Below are 24104 nucleotides of genomic sequence, written 5' to 3' on the forward strand. Positions count from 1 at the left end.
CACTGTCGTGCGTCTTTCCGAGGCAGAGCTCAGGACACCCGGGCCTCTGGGAGGTGTGGGCAGGCCAGGCCCCGAGGCTCAGGGGTCACCATTCACGGGAGAGCGTGGGTCCCACCAGGGGCCGGGACCTGAGTGGGCAGGTCTGCACAGGCGGGCGAACCTCATGGCCGGGAGCCGCCTGGGACAGAGAGAGGGCTTGGCCAGGGGCTACTCAAGGCCGGAGGGGGCCGACAGGGAACGGAGAAGCCCTCCAGAGCCCCTCAGGGAACGGGGCGCACGGTCTTTCCCACGTCTGGACCCGCCCAAGCTGTGGGACGCTGGCCTGTCCTCTTCCGCTGCTCCCCCCGTCCCCTGGACCTCTTGACAGCTCTGAGCCGTAGTTCTGTGCCAGTGCAGTAGCCAGGCCTGACCCATGCTGTGAGGACAGGCCCTCACCCTCCCTCAGATGAGGTGGCCCCGCCTGGCTTCATCCTGCCTGGGGCCAGGCCTGTCCACTCGTGGGGACACTCACCCCGGTGCCCCAAACGGGCAGAGGCAAGCAGTCCTGAGTGCCCAGGGGAGGGACCATCCCAGACACCCACATGGACGCTGAAAACAAGCCCCTCCCACTGAGCAGGGCCACCTTCACAAACACACACACACACACACACACACACACACGCACACACGCACACCTGACCCACCGGGCCTCACACGGGACAATGTGCCAGGGCCCAGACCAGAACCAGGCTTGGGAACCCTCACCGTGGGCCCCAGCCTGGTCCCCACCCCCTCCCACACCCATCGGCCGCTCAGCAGCCCATCCGCTCGCCGACCACACTGACCAGCCCTTCTTCTCCCCAGGACACTGGGGCCCCTCCCAACACACACCAACCCCCACCCCCAGCTGGCCCCCACACTCGCACCCACTCGTTCGCTAGGGTCACTCCCTGCCACCCTCTCGACCCTTCCCTGGGCTCTGCTGACCCTCCCGCCCTCCGGGCCGGGTCCCCAGGAGAACGGGTGTGGTGGTCAGGCTGCCTTCCCCCCAGACAGCCCCAGCACAGCGCAGAGCAGAGAGGGAGCGCGTCCCCACGGGCCAGGCCCAGGCGGGAGGATGGGGGCACCGAGGCCGGTGCCCTGAGGCTACGGAGGGCCGCGACCGTCGCCCCGGGAACCACTCCTATGGGCAGGCATGGCACTGACCACTCCCTTCCTGTCCAGAGCTGCTCCTGGACGACAGCTGTGCGGAGGACCAGGACGGGGAGCTGGATGGGCTGTGGACCACCATCTCCATCTTCATCACGCTCTTCCTGCTCAGCGTGTGCTACAGCGCCACTGTCACCCTCTTCAAGGTGGGTGTCCCCGCACCGTCCCGCACTGTGGCCCGCTGTCCCAGTGCTGGGGACCCGCTGGAACCATGCCATCCCCACACTGACTCGACGCTGACCCCACGGTGCCCCCACACTGACCCCACGCTGCCCCCACGCTGACCCCACGCTGACCCCGTGCTGACCCTACACTGCCCCCAGGCTACCCCAGACTGACCCCACGCTGACCCCACACTGACTCGACGCTGACCCCATGGTGCCCCCACGCTGACCCCACGCTGCCCCCACGCAGACCTCACCCTGTCCCCACAAACTCCACGCTGCCCCCACAATGACCCCACGCTGCCCCGCCTCTGACCCCGTGCTGACCCCACACTGCCCCCAGGCTACCCCCAGACTGACCCCATGCTGCCCCCAGACTGACCCCACACTGACCCCATGCTGACCCCACAATGCCCCCAGGCTACCCCAATGCTGACCCCACATTGCCCCTACACTGGAGACCCTCTGGAACCTCGCTATCCCCACACTGACCAGACGCTGACCTCATGCTGCCCCCACACTGACCCCACGCTGACCCCACGCTGACCCCACGCTACACCCACACTGGGGACCCACTGGAACCACGCTATCCCCACACTGACCAGACGCTGACCTCATGCTGCCCCCACACTGACCCCACCATGACCCCACGCTGTCCCCACTTGGACCCCATACTGACCCCATGCTGTGGACCCACTGTCACCATGCTGTCTCCCCTGTGACCCCACACTGACCCCATGCTGTCCTGCCTTTGACCCCCATGCTGACCCCAGCCTTTCCCCATGCTATTCCCATGCTGTCACCGCAATGATACCAGACCCTACACTGTCCCCACACTAACCCCACGCTGACCCCATGCTGCCCCTGCACTGACCCCATACTGTGGACCCACTGTCAACATGCTGTCTCCCCTGTCACCCCATACTGACCCGATGATGTGGACCCACTGTCACCATGCTGACCCACTGTGACCCCATACTTTCCCCACGCTGTCCCCATGCTATTCCTAAGCTGTCCCTGCAATGACCCCACGCTGTCCCCACACTGACCCCATGCTGACCTCACACTGTCCCCACACTAACCCCATACTGTCCCCACCGTGACCCGATGCTGACCTCACACTGACCCCACGCTGACCTATGCTGTAGACCCACTGTCCTCATCATGCTGACCCCACGCTGACCCCACAGTGACCGGATGCTGTCCCCACACTGTCCCTACAGTGACCCCTTGCAGATCCCGCGTTGACGTCAAGCTGTGGTCTCACTGTCACCATGCTGTCCTCATGCTGTTCCCAAACTGACCCCACATTGTTCCCATGCAGTGGACCCACTGTCACCATGCTGTCCCCACGCTGTTCCCAAACTGACCCCAGGCTGTTCCCACACTGACCCCCACGCTATCCCCTCTGTCCCCTCCCAGTCCCCATGCCATCCCCATAAGACTCCCTCCCACTCAAGTGGTCCCGGGGAGGGGGGCGCCTGGAAGGGGGGCTGTCCTCGGGGGTCCCAGCCACGTCACCTCCTGCCCTCCTGCTGCAGGTGAAGTGGATCTTCTCCTCGGTGGTGGAGCTGAAGCGCACGATCGCGCCCGACTACAGGAACATGATCGGGCAGGGGGCCTAGGGCCAGCCCTCCTGGGCGGGTGTCAGCGCTGCCCCAACCCTGCACAGGATCCCGGTGCATCAGCCTGCTGCCAGGCCTGCTCTCCCGCCCTCTGACCTCGCCACCCTCTGACCTCACAGCCACCCTGGGCCTGCGCCCTCGCCCTCTGGCCTCGCGGCCCCTGTGAGCTGCATCTTGTGCCCTGAGCCCCCCGTTTGGAGAATCGCGTGGACGGCAGGTTGTGCCCCAACCTGAGCTGGTGGACGCCCGCTGGCCCCTCCACGGCGGCCGCCAGGCCACCGCTGTGGCCGCGCACGGTCAGCGGGCACGCTCATCCTGGAGGAGGCGGGCGGCTGGCGATCCCAGTGTCTGTCTGGCAGGGACCGGCCTCTGTGCGAACCCCGTCCAGGCCACGCTCCAGGACGCAGGGTTTCCCCAGAGCAGCCACGTCGGCCCAGATCCTGAGGAAGCTTCCGACGTGTCACTAACGGTCAGTCAGATCTTCTGCGCCGGAGGAGACCGCGCAGACAAGGGCCTGGGCCTGTGGCTGCTGCAGGAGCCCCGTGGATGCCGGGGACAGAGTGACATCCAGCCAGACAGGCCTCCTGCAGAGGGGTCTGGTGACCTGGTCCCCGGGCCAGTGGGACACAGCCTCGGTGGACACAGGTGGAAGGTGCCAGGAGGCCAGGGCGGCAGGCCCAGCCCGCCCCACCCTGTGGCCGGGGCCTGAGTCCCAACAGGCTCACACGGGGGGTGGGAGAGAGAGACAAGCCCACGGCCGGGCGGACCCCCAGGACTGGCTCTCCGCCCTGTCTTTGGGTGGGTGCCAAGTCAGGGCCCCCACATGGGAAGAGATGGCCATGCAGGGGAGGAGAATCAGAGCCCCCAGTCCCAGGGACAGACGCCCGGGGCTCCCACACATGGGAAAGCCACTGCTGAAGCTTGGCTAGCTTGTTTTATTCTTTTTAAATGTCTGGAGCTCCTTGATTTCCATTTGTATTTCTTTCTTTCTTTTTTTTTCTTTTTCTTTTTTTTTTTTTTTTTTAATGACAATAAAATATCCTTAAAAACTCCATACCCGGCTGGGGAAAGTCTTCCTCTGTTGACGCGCCCCGTGAAATCCACAGACTGGCCGTGCCGTGTGTCGGTCCCTCCAGCCGTGGGAGCAGGACCCCCGGCCCCTGGGGTTCCCGGGGGGTGAGGTGCGCTGCAGGTGCGAGGGGTCACGTGACGCCTTGTGGGGCGCAGGGGGAGCATCCTGACCTGGCCAAGGGCACCGCAAGAGGCACCTATTGGGTGTGTATTAGCACGGGCTGCTAGCAAAGCACGACAGTCCCGTGGTGTGGACAACGTGCACTGATGTTTCCACGATTCTGGAAGCTGGCAAGCAGACCCGGTGTCATGGGGCCGGTGGCCCCTCAGCACGTAGACGCCGTGTCCTCACACATCCGGCCCGCTATGCGTGTCTGTGCCCCGACCTCCTCTTACAAGAGGAGGAGTGAGTCCATGGTGAGGACCAGTCACACTGGATCAGGACTCACCCTAGTGACCTCACTTTAACCTATTACCTCTCAACAGACCCCATCTCCCAATACAGTCACATTCTGGGGTCCTGGGGGTCAGGGCTTCAAGATTTGAATTTGGGGAACGCATTTCAGGAGAGTTGGGCCCAGGTGGGAGCACCAGTGAAGGCCAGGTCGGGTGAGGCCCGGGGGGACAGCACAGTCCCAGGTAAGCGAGGCTGGACACCAGCCCGAGGGGTCAGGACACTCAGTCGGGGGGAGGCCCAGCGAGAACACCACCACCCGGGGGTGGGGATGGGGGTGGGGGTGGGGGGCAGAAAAGACCAAGTTCTACAGGAAGAATGCCAAGTGGGGGCGGGCAGTCCATTGGCGTCAGGAGGCCATGGGGTCCCTGGCCAGCAGCGATGGAGTCGGGATTCTGTCCTTACAGTGCCTGGGGGTCTCGGGTCCCGGAGGTGCCCCGGGTTGCAGGAGACACGTGCACCTCGAGGGCAGAGGCGGGACCACACCTGCCAGCCCTTCCCAGTAAGGGCCCTGGGGAAGGGAGGCCAGCACGAGGGGCTGCGGACTTCTGGGGACGCAGTGGGAGTGGGGCGTGGGCTCTGAGTCTGCAGGTCAACAGCCCGGCCCGAGGCCCAGGGCGGGCAGAGAGTCGTGGCCAGCGTGGCCGTGGTGCCTCAGGACCGCTCAGGGAGCACCTCCCACCTCCCCGGGGGCAGGGGCTGCCTCACCAGTGGGGGCCGCACCAAATACAGGGCGGCCGTGGGGAGAACGCCCCGGCCCCCAGGGATCCTGGGGCTCCAGGTGACCACACCGTCCACACAGCTTGCCCAGCACCCCCTCCTTCTCGGTCCCCGGGCCGGGGCCCCCGCTCCATCCCCTGGACCCGAGATCAGTCTCCATCTTTCCCACCCTGCCACCGGAACGCCGGGGTCTTCGGCAGCTGGTTGACCCCATGGCCCCCGCGGGAACACGGGGCATGACCGTACCCTCCACTCTGAGGGCAGGAACGCCCGCTCTTTGAGAGCAATCTCCCAGCAGGCCCTGAGGCCCCCACCTGTGACCTTCCGATAACGCCATACCACGTGGGCCCCCCCCCACATTCCCCCAGGGACCCACACACACCTACGTGCCTCTCCACGCAACCCCTCAGACCCCCTAAGGTCCTGCAGGCTGCTCCTGTGTGAGCCCTGAGGTCGGCCTCCTGCTGCCTGCCGCTCCTCGGCGGCCCCCTACCCTGGGCTTCCGCTCAGACACAGGCCCGGGTGCATCTCCCTCTGCACACCTCCACCTGTGCCTCACACACACACACGGACCAGCGGGCTGGCCTCACTCCTGGACCTGGGACCCACCTGGTCCCGCCCTCCCCCCCCCCCCCTTTGGCACTGGGAGGGAACCAGCTGGCGCCTGAACCCTGTCCCCACGGGGGGCCCAAGACGCACAGACGTCAGCGTGGGTGGGGGAGGGAAGGGGAGGATGCACCTGTGTCCCCACATGGCGTGTGTTGGAATCCTAGCTCTAAGTGTCATGGTGTTAGGAGGCGGGGCTTTGGGGCACCAGAGGTCGTCAGGGTGGAGCCCCCACGACTGGGGTTAGTGCCCTTATGAAAAAGCGAGCTGCCTCCCCGCTTCCGGCACGTGAAGGGGCAGAGAGAAGACGCCGTCCGTGAGCCAGGCAGCGGGGACCCCCCAGACACCACGCCTGCTGGTACCTGATGTGGGCATCCAGCCTCCACACCCGTGAGGAGTGTCTGCGGTCTCTGTCGGGCCAGCCAGACGGCTGGACAGGAGCCACCTGGACGGGCGGGCCTGGAAGAACAGGGTCCCCCAGGCCCCCTACCCAACCCCCTACCCCCGGGACCCAGGTCGGCCGGCCATCAGCGGGGTACAGGGCCACGAGACTGCCCCCGGGTGCTGCTGAGCCCCAGCCTGCGTGGGGCAGGGACATCAGCCCCGGGCTCCCGGACCACACGCAGCAGGCAGTGGACTATTAGAGGCACCCAGATGGCGGCTCGGTCACTGCACAGGGGAGGGCCCCCTACACCCCCTACGCCCCACGCTCAGACACTGCCCGGGGAACCAGGCAACTGAGTCTGCAGGGAATTGGGCCAGTACAGACACGCCCAGAGCCTCAGAGGCGCCCGAGCCCCGCCCACCCCGCTGCCTGAGCTGCCGCACCCGGCGCCCCATCCGCAGGCACCAGGGTGCTGACCGCCTGGTCCCTCGGGGAAGTCATCTTTTTCTTTTTTCAGGGAGAGAGGGTGCAGGGGAGGGACAGAGACAGAGACAGAGAGGATCCCAAGCAGGCCCCACACTCAGCACAGACCCCCATGCAGGGCTCGATCCCGGGACCCCGCGATCAGACCTGAGCCGAAAGTAAGAATCAGACACTCATCCGAGTGAGCCATCCAGGCGCCCCCTGTAAGGAGTAATCTTTTGGTGCATTTCAAAGTCTTGCAAAATATTTCCTGTAGACATATTTCGCTCTCAGAGTATCCAGAATATGCAGGGCACTCCGGCAAATCAATCGGGAATATCGCACAATTCGGTAGAGAAATGGACACGAGAATTGAACAGATGTTTCACAGAGGCTATCCAAATAGCCCTCAAACATACAGAAAGGACGCTGCGCTCCACCCGTGACAGGGAAGTGAAAATTTCTGAAAAGCCACAGGAGAGAAAGTGGTTCTGATTCCAACGGCGGTCGGTGCGGTGCCTTGTCTCAGACTAAACCTTTGCAGGCACAAGTACAAAGTGGAAAACTGCCCGGCAGACAGTGATTTGAAGGCATCAGAGGACAAGCAGAAACGGGCAGACTCCGGGGAAGACTGTGCCCTGGAGAGATTGGTCTGAGGGCAAAGCCCAGTCCTTGCCACAGCTGCAGCTAGAATGCAGGGGGAGCGGGCTGCCGTCCAGGCACAGGGGCAGGTCGTGGGGTTCGGGGCCCCACCTCAGACAGTGCGGACCGGCGACCAGGCCAGGGTGCCGCATCATGACCTTTATACAACGTGTGTCGGGCCAACCTGCAGACTGAAATCAGCCAGGTGGGGACAGAAATCGTAATGCGCTGAACGTACCAAGGTAAGTGTTGTGTGTGAAGATGTTTCAGCCACGTAAGAACACACACAACGTATGTATGGAAGGGTAACATGTGTGTGCCTCCTGCTCATAACATATGTATGGGTGTTAGATTACAATACAAATGTTTTCCCTGTGAGCAGTGCGGTCAAACAGTTTGGAGATGGTCCTGGCCAATGCTGTGTGACAAAGGACGAAAACGAGCTGCTGAGACTGAAAGGACAGATGTCAAACTGTCACTAATGCAGACGACACAAGCACGTACGATGAAAAGGCAGCGGAATCCAGACAGCCCTTCGAACCAGCAAGAACAGCAGCAGGGGCTCCAAACAAACGCAGGAAGCAGTCGTGTTCCGCTGTGTCCGCAACAACCTGCTGAGAACGCGTCATCGAAAACGAGGCACGATTCACAGCAATCCAAGGACTTTCCGAAGAAAGAAAGCCCAGGAAACGGCAACTCCGGCAACGGACCTGAAAGGGCTCCGAGTGTCTGGAGAAAACCGCCTTCGGGGGCGGGCCGGCACTGTGGATGCCACGCTACACCTGCCCGCCCTGCCCACACTGCCCCCGCACCCAGCCCTCCACCGTCAGCAGGGCCTTCCAAGGGCTGGGCGGGGGTCACCTTCCCCCTGCTCCCCCAGCACACACCCGGGCACACACCCACAGTCGAGACGCAGCAGGGTCGCCTGTCTCCTGTCTGCAGGCAGGACACAGGCAGAGGCCAGAGCGGAGCTGCCCTGGAATGAGCTTAACTGGGCTGAGTTGGGCTGAGCTGGGCTGGGCTGAGCTGAGCTGGACTGAACTGGGCTGAACTGGAATGAGCTAGCTAAGTGGGTTGGGCTTGGCTGAGTGGAGCTGAGCTGAACTTGACTTAGCTGGGCTGGGTTGAGCTGATCTGAACTGAGCTGGGCTGAACTGGGATTAGCTGGGTGGGTTGGGCTGAGCTGGGCTGTTCTGGACTGAACTAGGCTTAACTGGGCTGTGCTGGGCTGGGCTGGGCTGAACTGGGCTGAGCTGAGCTGAACTGGGCTGGACTGGGCTGGACTGGGCTGGGCTGGGCTGGGCTGAACTGGGCTGAGCTGAAATGGAATGAGCTGGGTTGAGCTGGGTTGAGCTGGGCTGATCTCAACTGAGGTAGCTGAACTGGGCTTAGCTGGGTTTAGCTGTGCTGAGCTGGGCTGGTCTGGGCTGGGATGAGCTGGACTGTGCTGGGCTGGGCTGGGCCGAACTTGGCTAAACTGGGCTGAACTGAGCTGGGTTGTGCTGAACCAGGCTGGGCTGGACTGAGCCAAACTGAGCAAAGCTGAGCTAGGCTGAACTGGGCTGAACTGGGCTGGAATGGGCTGAGCTGAACCAAGCTAAGCTTGTCTAGGCTGAGCTGGGCTGGGCTGGGCTGGGCTAGGCTGACCTAGGCTGAGCTGGGCTGACCTGAGCTGGACTGAACTGAACTGGACTGAGCTATGCTGAACTGGGTTGAACCAGGCTGAACTGGGCATGCTAGGCTAAGCTGGACTGAGCTGAACTGGTCTGGTCTGAGCTGCTGGGTTGAACCAAGCTAAGATGGCTGTGCTGGGCTGAGCTGCACTGAGCTGGGCCGGCTGAGCTGGGCTGGACTGAATTGTGCTGAGTTGGGCTGAGCTGGGCTAAGCTGAGCTGAGCTGAGCTGGGCTGGGCTGAGTTGAACTGGTCTGAGGTGGACCGGGCTGGGCTGAGCTGAGCTGATTTGAACTGGGCTGAACTGAACTAGGCTGAGCTAGGCTGAGCTGGGCTGGAATGAATTGTGCTGAGCTGTGCTAACTGGGCTGAGCTTGACTGAGCTGGGCTGAGCTGCACTGAGCTGGGCTGAACTGGGTTGAGCTAGGCCAGCTTGAGCTAACCGAGGCTGAGCTGGGCAGGCTGAGCTGGGCTGGACCGAATTGTGCTGAGTTGGGCTGAGCAGGGCTAAGATGAGCTGAGCTGGGCTGGGCTGAGTTGAACTGGTCTGAGGTGGACCAGACTGGGCTGAGCTGAGCTGGACTGAGCTGAACTGAACTGGGCTGAGCTAGGCTGAGCTGGGCTGGACTCAATTGTGCTGAGCTGGGCTAACTGGGCTGAGCTTCACTGAGCTGGGCTGAGCTGAGCTGGGCCGAGCTGAGCTGGACTGAGCTGGACTGAACTGGGCTGAGTTCAGCTGGGATGGGCTAAGCTGGGCTAAACTGAGCTGGGCTGGGCTAGGCTGAACTAGGATGAACTGAACTAGGCTAAGCTGGGCTGGGCTGGGCTGGGCTGGGCTGGGCTGAACTAGGTTGAGCTGAACTAGGCTAAGCTGGGCTGTGCTGGGCTAAGCTGAGCTGAACTGGGCTGAGCTGGGCTGGGCTGGGCTGGGCTGAACTGGGCTGAGCTAGGCTGAGCTGGGCTGGGCTGAATTGTGCTAAACTAGGCTGGACTGAGCTGGCCTGAGCTGAACTGGGCTGGGCTGAGCTGGACTGGGCTGGGCTGAACTGGACTGAGTTCATTTGGGATGGGCTAAGCTGGGCTAAACTGGGCTGGGCTGGGCTGGGCTGAACTAGGTTGAAATGAACTAGGCTAAGCTGGGCTGGGCTGAGCTGACCTGGGCTGACCTGGGCTGAACTGGGTTGAGCTGAGCTGAACTGGCCTGAGCTGGGCTGAGCTGGGCTGGGCTGAACTGGCCTGAGCTGAACTGGGATGGGCTAAACTGGGCTGAGTTCAGCGGGGATGGGCTAAGCTGGGCCAAACTGGGCTGGGCTGGGCTGGGCTGTACTAGGTTGAACTGAACTAGGCTAAGCTGGACTGAGCTGGCCTCAGCTGAACTGTGCTGGGCTGAGTTGGCCTGTACTGGGTTGGGCTGAACTAAACTGGGTTCAGCTAGTTGGCTTGGTCTGGCTGAATCAGGCTTCAGCGAGTCAAGCAGGGTGTACTGTTTTGCTAGGTCCAGTGGCCAAGGTCAGTGAGGCTACATTGAGTGGGACTGAGCAGGTACGACAAGCCTGGCTGGCAGGCTGAGCCAAACGGAGCTGAAGGATTTTGGTAGAATTTGTGGACTGAACTCAGATGAGTTAGCCTGCTTGAAATCGGGTCTCCTGGGCTGACGTGGGCCAGGCCGGACCAAGGCGGACTCCCGTGACCTGAGCTGGTCTGAATCAGCAGACCTAGTGAGGCTGGGTGTGGAGCGGGTTTGTATCCCTGCTCTCAGCCGTCCTGACGCGAGGCCACGTGGACTGGTCGGTCTCACTGGACTGAGTGGGCAGCCTGGACGATGAGCTGGGGTCTGGGCTCCGGGCAGGAGTCACCACCTGGGGGAGTGGGGGAGGACTGATCTGGGCTCTGCTATGAATGGGGCCTGTAGTCGGGCTCCCTGGAGCCTCCGCAGGTCAGGACACGAGTCAGACACCTCTGCTCCCCAAGAACCCCCCGTTCCTGCCACTCAGGGCTGCGGGCAGGGTGTCCTGGCCAAAGGTAAGAACACCCCTGCTTCTGGCAGGGACACAGGGGTTCGTGGGAGGGCGTTCCTAGCAGACTCGGGGAACAAGAGTCCAAAATGAGCATCTGCCCCCTGACGCTGGAGAAGGGGTCCCCGTGCGCCCCTCCACCCGACCACCCCGCTCTGCCCCACACTTCTCCCCCTCAGACTCCGCCGGTCGGCACTGACACTGCCTCTGCCCCCACAGTCTCCATCCAGGCCCCCCTCGTCTTCCCCTTGGCCACCTGCTGCAAAGGCACCATCGCCACTGCCCCGTCCATGACACTGGGCTGCCTGGTCACGGGCTACTTCCCGATGCCGGTGACTGTGACCTGGGATGCAGGGTCCCTGAACAAGAGCATCGTGACCCTCCCCGCCACCCTCCAGGAGACCTCTGGCCTCTACACCACCACCAGCCACGTGACCGTCTCGGGCGAGTGGGCCAAACAGAAGTTCACCTGCAGTGTGGCTCACGCGGAGTCCCCCACCATCAACAAGACCGTCAGTGGTGAGCCAGGGTCGGGCTGGAGGAGGGGGGCAGGCGTGGCGGGAGCGGCTAGGAGAGGAGGAAGGCGCCTGGGCGGGCACGTGGGTGTCGTGGGCTCAGGGGGCTGACGCCAGGCTGCCACCTTCACCCCTAGCGTGTGCCATGAACTTCATTCCCCCCACCATGAAGCTCTTCTACTCCTCGTGTAACCCCCTCGGTGACACCAGTAGCACCATCCAGCTCCTGTGCCTCATCTCCGGCTACGTCCCAGGTGACATGGAGGTCACCTGGCTGGTGGATGGGCAGAAGGCCACGAACATATTCCCATACGCTGTCCCCGGCAAGCAGGAGGGCAAGGTGACCTCCACCCACAGTGAGCTCAACATCACGCAGGGCAATCGAGTGCTTTTGCGTTTCTGTACATCACAATTAATTCTTTTAATAAACAGATTTTGTTTTTTATTTTTATTGAAGTACAGTTGACGCACAACATTCTGGAGACTTTGGGCGTGGAGCACAGGGATGGGACAGTCTGTGCACTATAAACAGCTCACACCCGTGTGCCACGATTGTTGCGAAAGATGAGCCAATGTGAACTGATAACAGCTGAGTAAAGTCCGGAGTTCACAGTAAGGTCCACCCCTAGTAGGTTCTCTGAGCCTGCACCCTGTCCGCGGTGCTGCCCCGGTCAGCCTGCTGTTCAGGCTGCTGTCCTCGAGTTTCCCCCACTACCGTTTCCTACAGAAGAATCGCCCGGCCCGAAGATCCCCTCTGCCCCACCTATTCCTTCCTCCCTCCCCCCAAACGCCCGGCAACCGCTGACCTTCGCGCCGTCACACTACATGTGCTGTCCCCCACATCACGCAGTGCCGATGGTACAGCGTGTAGCCTTCTCCAGCTGGCTGCCTCCCCTCAGGGCACACGGGCCGGCACGCGGCCCACATGTGCCCACGGGGTGCTGACTATAGGGCTTCTCGGCACGAACAGACCTTCCAGTGCCCTCCTCCACGAGGAGGGCAGGTGTGTGTGCTGGCCTGGCAGCCCGAGCCCTCCTCCACATTCTGAAAGAAAGAATATCATGTCATCCAAGGTCACTTTGCTTGAAAGAGGCACCCCCGGCGGGGGGGGATGGTCCGCACCATCCACGTGAGGGTACTACACAAATACCTCATATGCCTGCACAAAATATTACATATACACAGTAAGCATCTGCAGGTACCCGGAAGCAGGTGCCCATAAGAGGAGGGGAGGGGTTGCTGAGACGTTGTGGCAGCAAGTCAGGCTGGAATGAGCCAGCCCCGGGCCAGGCTGCTGTCTCACGCCTGCCCTGGACGACCACCACCGCAGGCTCTGACGCCGCGGGTCGGCGAGAGGCCCCTGGAAGGGACATCCGTGAACACCTCCAAAGCATCTCTTTGTTCTTGTAACCACAGGGTGAATGTTTCTGAAAGCCAAACCCAGAGTTCAGCATGATGGTTGAAAAGCGTCAACACTAGGTAATTTCATCGCCTCACCAACTTTTCTGTGAAAGGATTATTCTGGAAAGGACGGGCCTTGCAAACCTAGGCTGGGACAGGTGTGTGGTCTCCGACAAAACCCAGTGCCTGACGGCCCACGGCCCACTGCCACGCCCTCGGCAGCCAAGGCAGCCCTCCCCCACACTGATCCGGCACAGCAGGTGCCCCAGAGCCCCGTGATGACCCCCACGAGGGACAGCGACCCGGCACCACGCCAGGGGCACTGCATGGGGACCAGGGGAGGGAATTAGCTGTCCAAGGGAAGTACGATGTGCCACTTTGTCTTGCCAAAACCCTGCCTTTACAGGTGCCTGGGGCCCCATGTCCCTAACGCACGGTAGCCGGGACACCTTCGAGGGTTTTGTCAAACTCATCGGTTCCCGTGACCTGACCAGAGTTGTGTAGATGGATGTGCTTCTTGAGCAACCAGGGACCCACAGCTTGCAGAGGACCCTAACTGCCGGGCACCGCGAGAGGGGGCCGGGCTGCGGGAGCCCAGAGTGTGGGGTGCACACTCCCTTCACCGACACGGTGACCGATGGCATTTGCAAAGTGGCCACTGCAGTATTTCCAGGACCACGGGCTCCTCCATCACCTTGCCCTGCCCCATGCAGGGGACGGGGTCTGCTCCCCTCTCCAGAAGCCCAAGGGTCTCTGTGAACTCCGTGGGGATGGGGGCACAGAAGAGCCATTGCTGGATTCCTAAGATCAGGACCTAAGGAGATGTGGCTTCTCGTGGGAGTCAGGCCCTGGGCCCAGTGCAGCCGTCCAGCTACGGCCAAGGTGCCATTCTGGGGAGCCCCGGGGACCAAGCGGGCCGGACCCACCCAGCCAAGGCCCCAGACCCCAGGAGGAGCCCAGAGCCCTCGCTCACATGAGTGTGAGCAGGGCAGAGAGCCTCGCACCACAGGCCGAGGGCTCCAGGCACACCCACAGCCCCGCAGGCCCGGATTGGGACTTGGACGTGGTGCGGAGGCGTCCCCATCGAGGCCTAACACCGCAGGAAGTGGCAGCCTGGGGTGCACACTGTGGTTGTCCAAACACAGGGGCTGAGGGGTCACGGCCCCCTTGCACGGGCAGCACAGGGACCACACAGGGTCTCTCAGCTGCAAGGACATTTTCAGGTCCGGTGACCACCACGAACTCTGTCCCTGCACATCAGGCTTCTGTCTGTCCTCTAGGGTAGTAGCTTCCCTCTGACCGCGGGCAGATGACCGTGACCGTGGCTGAAGCCAGAGGAAGACAGCATTCCACCAGGGAGGCCACACTGCTGAGGGGACGGGACAAGGCCCAGGGCGGGGCCTGAGGCTATGGGTGGGTCAACCTGTGCCCACACCACGCGCCCAGGTGAGAGTGGGGTTCCTGTGCCCTCTTTTGGGACCCCAGCCACCCCCCACAGCCCACCCCCGCACACTCAGGCCCTTGAGACAGAAAGTACCCAGAAGAAAAGGGAACTTCAGGAAGCGTGTCGCCGAGCCACCTAGTTTCAATCCTGTTCTTAGTCTTCCCACGGCTGCCTGGGGGCTAGGAAGGGGGCTATGGGCACAGAGCTCAGCCACAAGGAGCCACATGTGCCTGGGGCCAGAGCGAGGAGGGCCGAGGTGCTGGGGCCAGCCTTCCGTCGCCCCAGCCCTTGGTGAGTAGGCTCCGCACGGAGAGAGGGCGGCGTGGGGGCAGCAGAAGCAGCGCAGGAGCCAAGGAGAGACGGGGCCCCACGGACGGGCCGGAGCAGCCAGCATGGGGGACACAGGCTGCCTGGGGGGCCAGGGCACCGGCCAGGGCAGGGACGAGGGAGGCATGGGCAGGAGCGCCCACGCCAACATTGCTGGACGCACCGGACGTGGCAACTGGGCCTTCAAGGAACATGATGGCCATGGTGGGCCTGAGGCCTGCCCTTTGCCATCTGTGCTGGGAGCCCAGGGCTGGGCTGGACTGAGCTACTGCAGGACCAAGGCCGACATGGACAGACAGGCCTAAGGTGAGGGCACAGGGAGAGGCCGGCCCAGCACAGGGGAAGAAGAGGACCCCAGATGGCCCGAGGGTCCTGTCCAGGACACTGGGGCTGGCTCTGGCCCCAGGCCAGGGTCAGAGGTGCTGGCCATGGGGTCCTGGACTGCAGCCCGTGAGCGGGGACAGAGCACGAGGGGCTGGCAGGGGCTCCCGTGTGCTCAGAACCCAGACAGTAGCACAGGGGCAGACGGTCAGGAGCCAAACCTGGGCTAAGGAGTCTGGGATGGGCAGCTGTGACCGGGGCAGCCCTAAGAACACAGAGTAGTTGCGGGCTGAGCTCGCCTGTGGGGGAGAGGTCATGGGGCAGCAAGGGCAGAAAGCAGCTGTGGTCCATTAGCTCCAAGGACCAGTGGTGGAGTTTGTGTAGGTGAGCAGGGAAGGGGGCGAGCAGAAGGGGCAGGGGGAGAACAGGAGGGACAGGGGGCTGCCCCAGGAGCTCCAGGGAGAACACAAAACTTGTACAGGGAGCAGGGGCAGGGGGCAGGGCAGGAGGGACTGGGTGTTGCCCTGGGAACTCCAGGGGAGCCCACAGAGCTGGTACAGGTGAGCAGGGGCAGGGGGAGGGCAGGAGGGGCAGGGGGAATCCAAGAGGGGCAGGGGCAGAGTAGGAGGGGCAGGGGGAGAGCAGGAGGGACAGGGGCTTGCCCCAGGAGCTCCCAGGGAGGACACAGAGCTGGTACAGGTGAGCAGGGGCAGGGGGAGGGCAGGAGGGGCAGGGGGAATCCAAGAGGGGCAGGGGCAGAGTAGGAGGGGCAGGGGGAGAGCAGGAGGGACAGGGGCTTGCCCCAGGAGCTCCCAGGGAGGACACAGAGCTAGTACAGGTGAGCAGGGGCAGGGGGCAGGGCAGGAGGGGCAAGGGGAGAGCAGGAGAGGCAGGGAGAGAGCAAGAGGGGCAGGGGGAGATCAGGAGAGGTAGGGGGAGAGCAGGATGGGCAAGGGGAGAGCAGAGAACACACAGAGCTGGTCAGGTGAGCAGGGGCAGGGGGCAGGGCAAGAGTGGCAGGGGGAGAGCAGGAGAGGCAGGGCTACCCCCAGGAGCTCAGGGGACCAGGCAGAGCTTGTGAGGATGAGCAGGGGGTTGGGAGAGAAGGAGGAGCAGGGGGAGAGCAGGAGGGGCAGGGGGAGAGCAGGAGGGGCAGGGAAAAAGCAGGAAGGGCAGGGGAGACTGGAGGGTAGGGGCAGGGCAGGAGGGGCTGGGGGGAGGACAGGAGAGTCAGGGCTCCCCCAGGAGCTCAGGGGAGCCAGCAGAGCTTCTGCCGGTGAGCAGGGTTCCTGGGAGGGCAGCAGGGGCAGGGGGAGAGCAAGAGGGGTAGGGCTGTCCCAGGGGCTCCCTGGGAGACACAGAGCTGGTACAGGTGAGCAGGGGCAGGGGACAGGGCAGGAGGAGCAGGGTCGAGGGCAAGAGAGGCAGGACTGCCCCAGAGGCTCAGGGAGCAGGCAGAGCTTGTGAGGGTAAGCAGGAGCAGGGGAGGGGCAGGAGATGCAGGGGTTGCCTCAGGAACTCCCAGGGAGCACACAGAGCTGTACAGGTGAGCAGGGGCAGGGGGCAGGACAGAAGGGGCAGGGGGAGGGCAGGAGGGCAGGAGCGAGGGCAGGATGGGCAGTGTTGTCCCCCGGAGCTCCCAGGGAGCACACAGAACTGGTACAGGTGAGCAGAGGCAGGGGAAGGAGAGCAGCGGCAGGGGGAGAGCAGAAGGGTCAGGCAGCTGCCACAGGAGCTCCAGGGAGCACACAGAGCTGGTACAGGTGAGCAGAGGCAGGGGGCAAGGCAGGAGGGGCAGGGCAGAGGGCAGGAGAGGCAAGGTTGCCCCAGGAGCTCAGGGGAGCAGGCAGAGCTTGTGAGGGTGAGCAGGGCCAGGGAGAGGGCAGGAGGGGCAGGGGGACGTCATGAGAGGCAGGGGGAGAACGGAAGAGGCAGGGGAAGAATAGGAGGGACAGGGGGCTGCCCCAGGAGCTCCCAGGCAGCACACAAAGCTGGCATAGGGAGCAGAGGCAGGGGGCAGGGTAGGAGGGGCAGGGGGGAGAACAGAGGGGGAGGAGGAGAGCAGAAGGGGTAGGGAGGGAGCAAGAGGGGCAGGAGGAGAGCAGGAGGGGTTGAGAGAGAGCAGGAGGAGCAAGGGGAGAGCAGGAGGGACAGGGTTGCCCCAGGAGTTCCCAGGGAGCACACAGAGGTGCTACAGGTGAGCAGGGGCAGGGGGCAGGGCAAGAGGGGCAGGGGGAGAGCAGGAGAGGCAGGGCTGCACCAGGAGCTCAGGGGAGCAGGCAGAGCTTGTGAGGATGAGCAGGGGGTTGGGAGGGCAGGAGGGGCAGGGGGAGAACAAGAGGGGCTGAGGAGTGGGCAGGAGGGGCAAGGGGGGAGGGCAGGAGGGGCACGGGGTGGGCAGAAGGGGCAGGGACACCCCCAGGACTTCTGGGGAGCAGGCAGGGGTTATGACAGTGAGTAGGGGATTAGGAGGGCAGGTGGAGCAAGGGGAGAGCAAGAGGGGCAGGGAGAGGGCAGGAGGGGCAAGCGGAGGGCAGGAGAGGCAGGGCTGCACCAGGAGCTCAGGGGAGCAGGCAGGGCATGTGAGGGTGAGCAGGGGGATGGGAGGGCAGGAGGAGCAGGGGGAGAGCAGGAGGGGCAGGGAGAGGGCAGGAGAGGCAGGGCTGCACCAGGAGCTCAGGGGAGCAGGCAGGGCATGTGAGGGTGAGCAGGGGCGGGGGTGGGGGGCAGGAGGAGCAAGGGCTGCCCCAGGAGCCTCAGGGGTGAAGGGCAGAGGGACTGAGCTAAGAGCAGCCCTGGACTAGGTGGGAGCTGAGCGGTACGGCACAGAGACCACGAGGGCGCGGGCCCAGGAGAGCCTCCCTGGACACGGGAGGGCGTGAGCCGCCTGAGGCCCGGTGGACAAGGTAGGGGGGAGAGGCGAGCCTGGGTAGGAAGGTCTCTGGGGCTGAAGGGACAGGGGTGGCCACAGTCTTAGGCTCAGGGGCCCTGACCCCGCTCTGGAGGCTCGTGGGGATGGGGGACAGAAGGCTGGACATGACAAAGCCAGGAGGGGTGGCTCAGGGCAGTGGAGCCGGTGCAGGGAAGGGGGAGCCTGGGAGTTTGAGGCAGGGCCGCCAGCCTGGAGTGTGGGTGGGAGGGGAGGCCAGGCAGGGCCATCAGACTTGGCAGAGGGGTCGGGTCTGGCTGGGGACGTGGGCTCTGAGGTGCTGGCACCGTGCACGAGACGACAGCCAGGGCGGGGCAAGCCTCCCACCGGCACTGAGGGGCAGGCAGGCTCAGGAAAGACCTCTGCTGAAAGAGGGCTCTGGGGACAGGGAGGAGCTGGACAGGCCCCAGGGCACGGGCACTGAGTGAGCCCAGGAAGGCCTGAGGAGGGGCTCAGGGCAGGGACGGGATCCGGCGCCCGGGCGCTTTAGCTGCAGAGCTGACCCAGAAGATGTGAGGCCTGGAGGGCAGACAGCAGGCCACGACGAGGACTCCGGGCTGAGGGGCACGGGCAGCGGGTGGCAGAGGCCTGCTGTGTTCAAGAAAGGGCCCGCTGGCCCAGGGCAGATTCAGGCTGGGACAACAGGGCAGTGGGCTCAGGGCCTCAGCAGAGGCCCGTTGGGAGCAGGGGCCACCGGTCAGAGCTCAGACAGATGGCTCGCTCAGGCCGAGCACCCACAGGAAGCCCGAGTGGGGACCCAGGGGCTGGGCCCAGGAGACTCTAATCCAGCAGGAGGTCACCCAGCACCGACCAGGCCCATGGGGCCAGCACGTGCAGCCGCAGAAACACGAGGCCCTGGGGCGGCAGAGAGCTACGCCGGGCGGCTGGTCTGCAGACTTCCCGGAGGGCCACCCCAAGCCCGGGCACCTGATACCCTGCCCGGACCCTCCCAGGAGCGAGACCCTTGTGGTCACACGGCCTCCTCTCTTGCAGCCTCCACCACGGCCCCATCGGTGTTCCCACTGGCCCCCAGCTGCGGGACCACATCTGGCGCCACCGTGGCCCTGGCCTGCCTGGTGTTAGGCTACTTCCCTGAGCCGGTGACCGTGTCCTGGAACTCCGGCGCCCTGACCAGCGGTGTGCACACCTTCCCGTCCGTCCTGCAGGCCTCGGGGCTCTACTCTCTCAGCAGCATGGTGACAGTGCCCTCCAGCAGGTGGCTCAGTGAGACCTTCACCTGCAACGTGGCCCACCCGCCCAGCAGCACCAAGGTGGACAAGACCGGTAAGAGGGTGTCCACTGGGAGACAGGCCAGGTCAGCCGGTCCACCTGGACCCCGGGGCACAGGAGAGGCACCTCTGTCCCCCAAGCTCGGGGAGGAGGGCCTCTGGGCCTGGCTGCCTGGTCCAGTGTGAGCACAGGCTGCACAGCCCCACCATACTTCATCTCCACTGGCAGGCACCAGTCTGGGGACGCCCCCCTGACCTGCCCTGACCTAGCCCACCCCAAGAGCTGTCCCCACCCCTGGCCCCACTAACCTCCAGTCTGGTCTCTCTGCAGTACCCCAAACAGCGTCCACAATACAGCCCAAATCCGGGGAAGGTCCCAAATGCCCAGGTGAGTCAGCAGGGCACCGCCCTGCACACCAAGGCCATGGCCCGTATCCAGGGACTGCCTGGTGGGGGGAATGTTCAAGAGGAGCACCCCCCAAATGCTGACTCCTGCATTGTGTCTCCCACACCAGTTCCTGAGATTCCTGGAGCACCGTCTGTCTTCATCTTCCCCCCAAAACCCAAGGACACCCTCTCGATTTCCCGGACGCCGGAGGTCACATGCTTGGTGGTGGACTTGGGCCCAGATGACTCCAATGTCCAGATCACATGGTTTGTGGATAACACCGAGATGCACACAGCCAAGACGAGGCCGCGTGAGGAGCAGTTCAACAGCACCTACCGTGTGGTCAGTGTCCTCCCCATCCTACACCAGGACTGGCTCAAGGGGAAGGAGTTCAAGTGTAAGGTCAACAGCAAAGCCCTCCCCTCCGCCATCGAGAGGACCATCTCCAAGGCCAAAGGTGGGCAACAGGGCAGATGGGGCACAGGGAGGTCGAGTGGGGCCTGGTGGACCCAGGCCAGCCCTCCACCCTGGGAGTGACCATCTGTGCTGACCTCTGACCCCACAGGACAGCCCCACGAGCCCCAGGTGTACGTCCTGCCTCCAACCCAGGAGGAGCTCAGCAAGAACAAAGTCAGTGTGACCTGCCTGATCGAAGGCTTCTACCCGCCTGACATTGCCGTCGAGTGGGAGATCACCGGACAGTCAGAGCCAGAGAACAACTACCAGACGACCCCGCCCCAGCTGGACAACGACGGGACCTACTTCCTGTACAGCAGGCTCTTGGTGGACAAGTCCCGCTGGCAGAGTGGAAACACCTACACCTGCTCGGTGTCACACGAAGCTCTGCACAGCCACCACACACAGAAATCCCTCACCCAGTCTCCGGGTAAATGAGCAGCGCGCCCGGCCCCCCAGCAGGCCCCCGCGGGCTCTGAGCGCCCACCCCTGTGTACATCCCCCCACCCCGGGCAGGCACCCTGCGTGAATAAAGCACCCAGCACTGCCCTGGGACCCGTGACACTGTCGTGCGTCTTTCCGAGGCAGAGCTCAGGACACCCGGGCCTCTGGGAGGTGTGGGCAGGCCAGGCCCCGAGGCTCAGGGGTCACCATTCACGGGAGAGCGTGGGTCCCACCAGGGGCCGGGACCTGAGTGGGCAGGTCTGCACAGGCGGGCGAACCTCATGGCCGGGAGCCGCCTGGGACAGAGAGAGGGCTTGGCCAGGGGCTACTCAAGGCCGGAGGGGGCCGACAGGGAACGGAGAAGCCCTCCAGAGCCCCTCAGGGAACGGGGCGCACGGTCTTTCCCACGTCTGGACCCGCCCAAGCTGTGGGACGCTGGCCTGTCCTCTTCCGCTGCTCCCCCCGTCCCCTGGACCTCTTGACAGCTCTGAGCCGTAGTTCTGTGCCAGTGCAGTAGCCAGGCCTGACCCATGCTGTGAGGACAGGCCCTCACCCTCCCTCAGATGAGGTGGCCCCGCCTGGCTTCATCCTGCCTGGGGCCAGGCCTGTCCACTCGTGGGGACACTCACCCCGGTGCCCCAAACGGGCAGAGGCAAGCAGTCCTGAGTGCCCAGGGGAGGGACCATCCCAGACACCCACATGGACGCTGAAAACAAGCCCCTCCCACTGAGCAGGGCCACCTTCACAAACACACACACTCACACACACACACACACACACACACATGCACACCTGACCCACCGGGCCTCACACGGGACAATGTGCCAGGGCCCAGACCGGAACCAGGCTTGGGAACCCTCACCGTGGGCCCCAGCCTGGTCCCCACCCCCTCCCACACCCATCGGCCGCTCAGCAGCCCATCCGCTCGCCGACCACACTGACCAGCCCTTCTTCTCCCCAGGACACTGGGGCCCCTCCCAACACACACCAACCCCCACCCCCAGCTGGCCCCCACACTCGCACCCACTCGTTCGCTAGGGTCACTCCCTGCCACCCTCTCGACCCTTCCCTGGGCTCTGCTGACCCTCCCGCCCTCCGGGCCGGGTCCCCAGGAGAACGGGTGTGGTGGTCAGGCTGCCTTCCCCCCAGACAGCCCCAGCACAGCGCAGAGCAGAGAGGGAGCGCGTCCCCACGGGCCAGGCCCAGGTGGGAGGATGGGGGCACCGAGGCCGGTGCCCTGAGGCTACGGAGGGCCGCGACCGTCGCCCCGGGAACCACTCCTATGGGCAGGCATGGCACTGACCACTCCCTTCCTGTCCAGAGCTGCTCCTGGACGACAGCTGTGCGGAGGACCAGGACGGGGAGCTGGATGGGCTGTGGACCACCATCTCCATCTTCATCACGCTCTTCCTGCTCAGCGTGTGCTACAGCGCCACTGTCACCCTCTTCAAGGTGGGTGTCCCCGCACCGTCCCGCACTGTGGCCCGCTGTCCCAGTGCTGGGGACCCGCTGGAACCATGCCATCCCCACACTGACTCGACGCTGACCCCACGCTGCCCCCACGCTGACCCCACGCTGCCCGTACGCTGACCCCACGCTGCCCCCACGCTGCCCCCACGCTGCCCCCACGCTGACCCCGTGCTGACCCCACACTGGGGACCCACTGGAACCACGCTATCCCCACACTGTCCAGACACTGACTTCATGCTGCCCCCACACTGACCCCACCATGACCCCATGCTGTCCCCACTGTGACCCAATGCTGCTCCCACACTGACCCCACGCTGCCCCCACGCTTCCCCTGTGCTGACCCCACACTGACCCACACTGGGGACCAACTGGAACCATGCTATCCCCACACTGACCAGAAACTGACCTCATGCTGCCCCACACTGACCCCACCATGACCCCACGCTGTCCCCACTGTGATCCAATACTGTCCCCACACTGACCCCACGCTGCCCCCACACTGCCCCCAGGCTACCCCCACACTGACCCCACGCAGACCTCACCCTGTCCCCACAAACTCCACGTTGCCCCCACACTGACCCCACGCTGCCCCGACTCTGACCCCGTGCTGACCCCACACTGCCCCCAGGCTACCCCCAGACTGACCCCATGCTGCCCCCAGACTGACCCCACACTGACCCCAGACTGACTCGACACTGACCCCATGTTGCCCCCACACTGCCCCCATGCTGTCCCCACACTGACCCCACGCAGACCCCACCCTGCCCCCACGCTGCCCCCACGCTGCCCCCACACTGGGGACCCACTGGAACCACGCTATCCCCACACTGACCAGACGCTGACCTCGTGCTGCCCCCACACTGACCCCACCATGACCCCACACTGTCCCCACTGCAACTCAATGCTGTCCCCACACGGACCCCATGCTCTCCTAACCGTGACCCGATACTGACCCACGCTGACCCCATGCTGCGGTCCCACTGTCACCATGCTGTCCCCACGCTGCTCCCACACTGACTCCCACGCCATCCCCATGCTATCCCCGAAATGAACTCATGCTTGTCCCATGCTGTGGACCCACTGTCACCATGCTGTATCCTCTGTGACCTCACACTGACCCCATGCTGTCCTGCCTGTGACCCCCATGCTGACCCCAGCCTGTCCCCATGCGATTCCCATGGTGTCCCCGCAATGACCCCAGGCTGTCCCCACACTGCCCCTACACTGTCCCCACACTAACCCCACGCTACCCCACGCTGACCCCATGCTGCCCCCACACTGACCCCATACTGTGGACCCACTGTCAACATGCTGTCTCCCCTGTCATCCCATACTGACCCAATGATGTGGACCCACTCTCACCATGCTGACCCCACTGTGACCCCATACTTTCCCCATGCTGTCCCCATGCTATTCCCTAGCTGTCCCTGCAGTGACCCCACGCTGTCCCCATACTGACCCCATGCTGACCTCACACTGTCCCCACACTAACCCTATGCTGGCCCCACCGTGACCCCATACTGACACCATGCTGTGGACCCACTGTCACCATGCTGTCTCCCCTTTGACCCCACACTGAACCCATGCTATTCCCATGCAGTCCCTACACTAACCCCACACTGACCCCACGCTGACCCCGTGCTGCCCCCACACTGACCCCATGCTCTCCTAACCATGACTTGATACTGACCCCACGCTGACCCCATGCTGCGGTCCCACTGTCACCATGCTGTCCCCACGCTGTTCCCACACTGACTCCCATGCCATCCCCATGCTATCCCCGAAATGAACTCATGCTTATCCCATGCTGTGGACCCACTGTCACCATGCTGTCCCCATGCTGTCCCCACGCTGACCCCATGCTCCCCCATGCTGACCCCGTGCTGATCCCATGCTGTCCCCACCATGACCCCACACTGACCCCCACTGACCCCATGCTGTGGACCTACTGTTACCATGCCGTCTCCCCTGTGATCCCACACTGACCCCATGCTGTCCTGCCTGTGACCCCCATGCTGACCCCAGCCTGTCCCCATGCGATTCCCATGCTGTCCCCGTAATGACCCCACGCTGTCCCCACACTGACTCCATGCTGACCTCACACTGTCCCCACACTAACCCCACATGTCCCAACCGTGACCCGATGCTGACCCCACACTGACCCCATGCTGTGGT

The 24104-nt window shown here is 63.9% G+C and overlaps 1 pseudogene and 1 gene segment (V, D, J or C); both read left to right on the forward strand.

Moving 5' to 3' along the window:
- Positions 1-10192: 10192 nt before the first annotated feature.
- On the forward strand, positions 10193-13425 carry LOC147579629 (immunoglobulin heavy constant epsilon pseudogene; annotated as a pseudogene).
- Positions 13426-14571: 1146 nt separating this feature from the next.
- On the forward strand, positions 14572-20577 carry LOC147579630 (immunoglobulin gamma-1 heavy chain-like). The segment is given in 4 exon segments: positions 14572-14656; positions 18936-19234; positions 19641-20016; positions 20125-20577. Coding segments are annotated over 4 exon segments (1071 nt in total).
- Positions 20578-24104: the final 3527 nt, after the last annotated feature.

This window comes from Puma concolor, chromosome B3 (genome assembly GCF_028749965.1).
Source record: "Puma concolor isolate L17-30 chromosome B3, mPumCon1.1.hap2, whole genome shotgun sequence".
Taxonomy (NCBI): domain Eukaryota; kingdom Metazoa; phylum Chordata; class Mammalia; order Carnivora; family Felidae; genus Puma; species Puma concolor.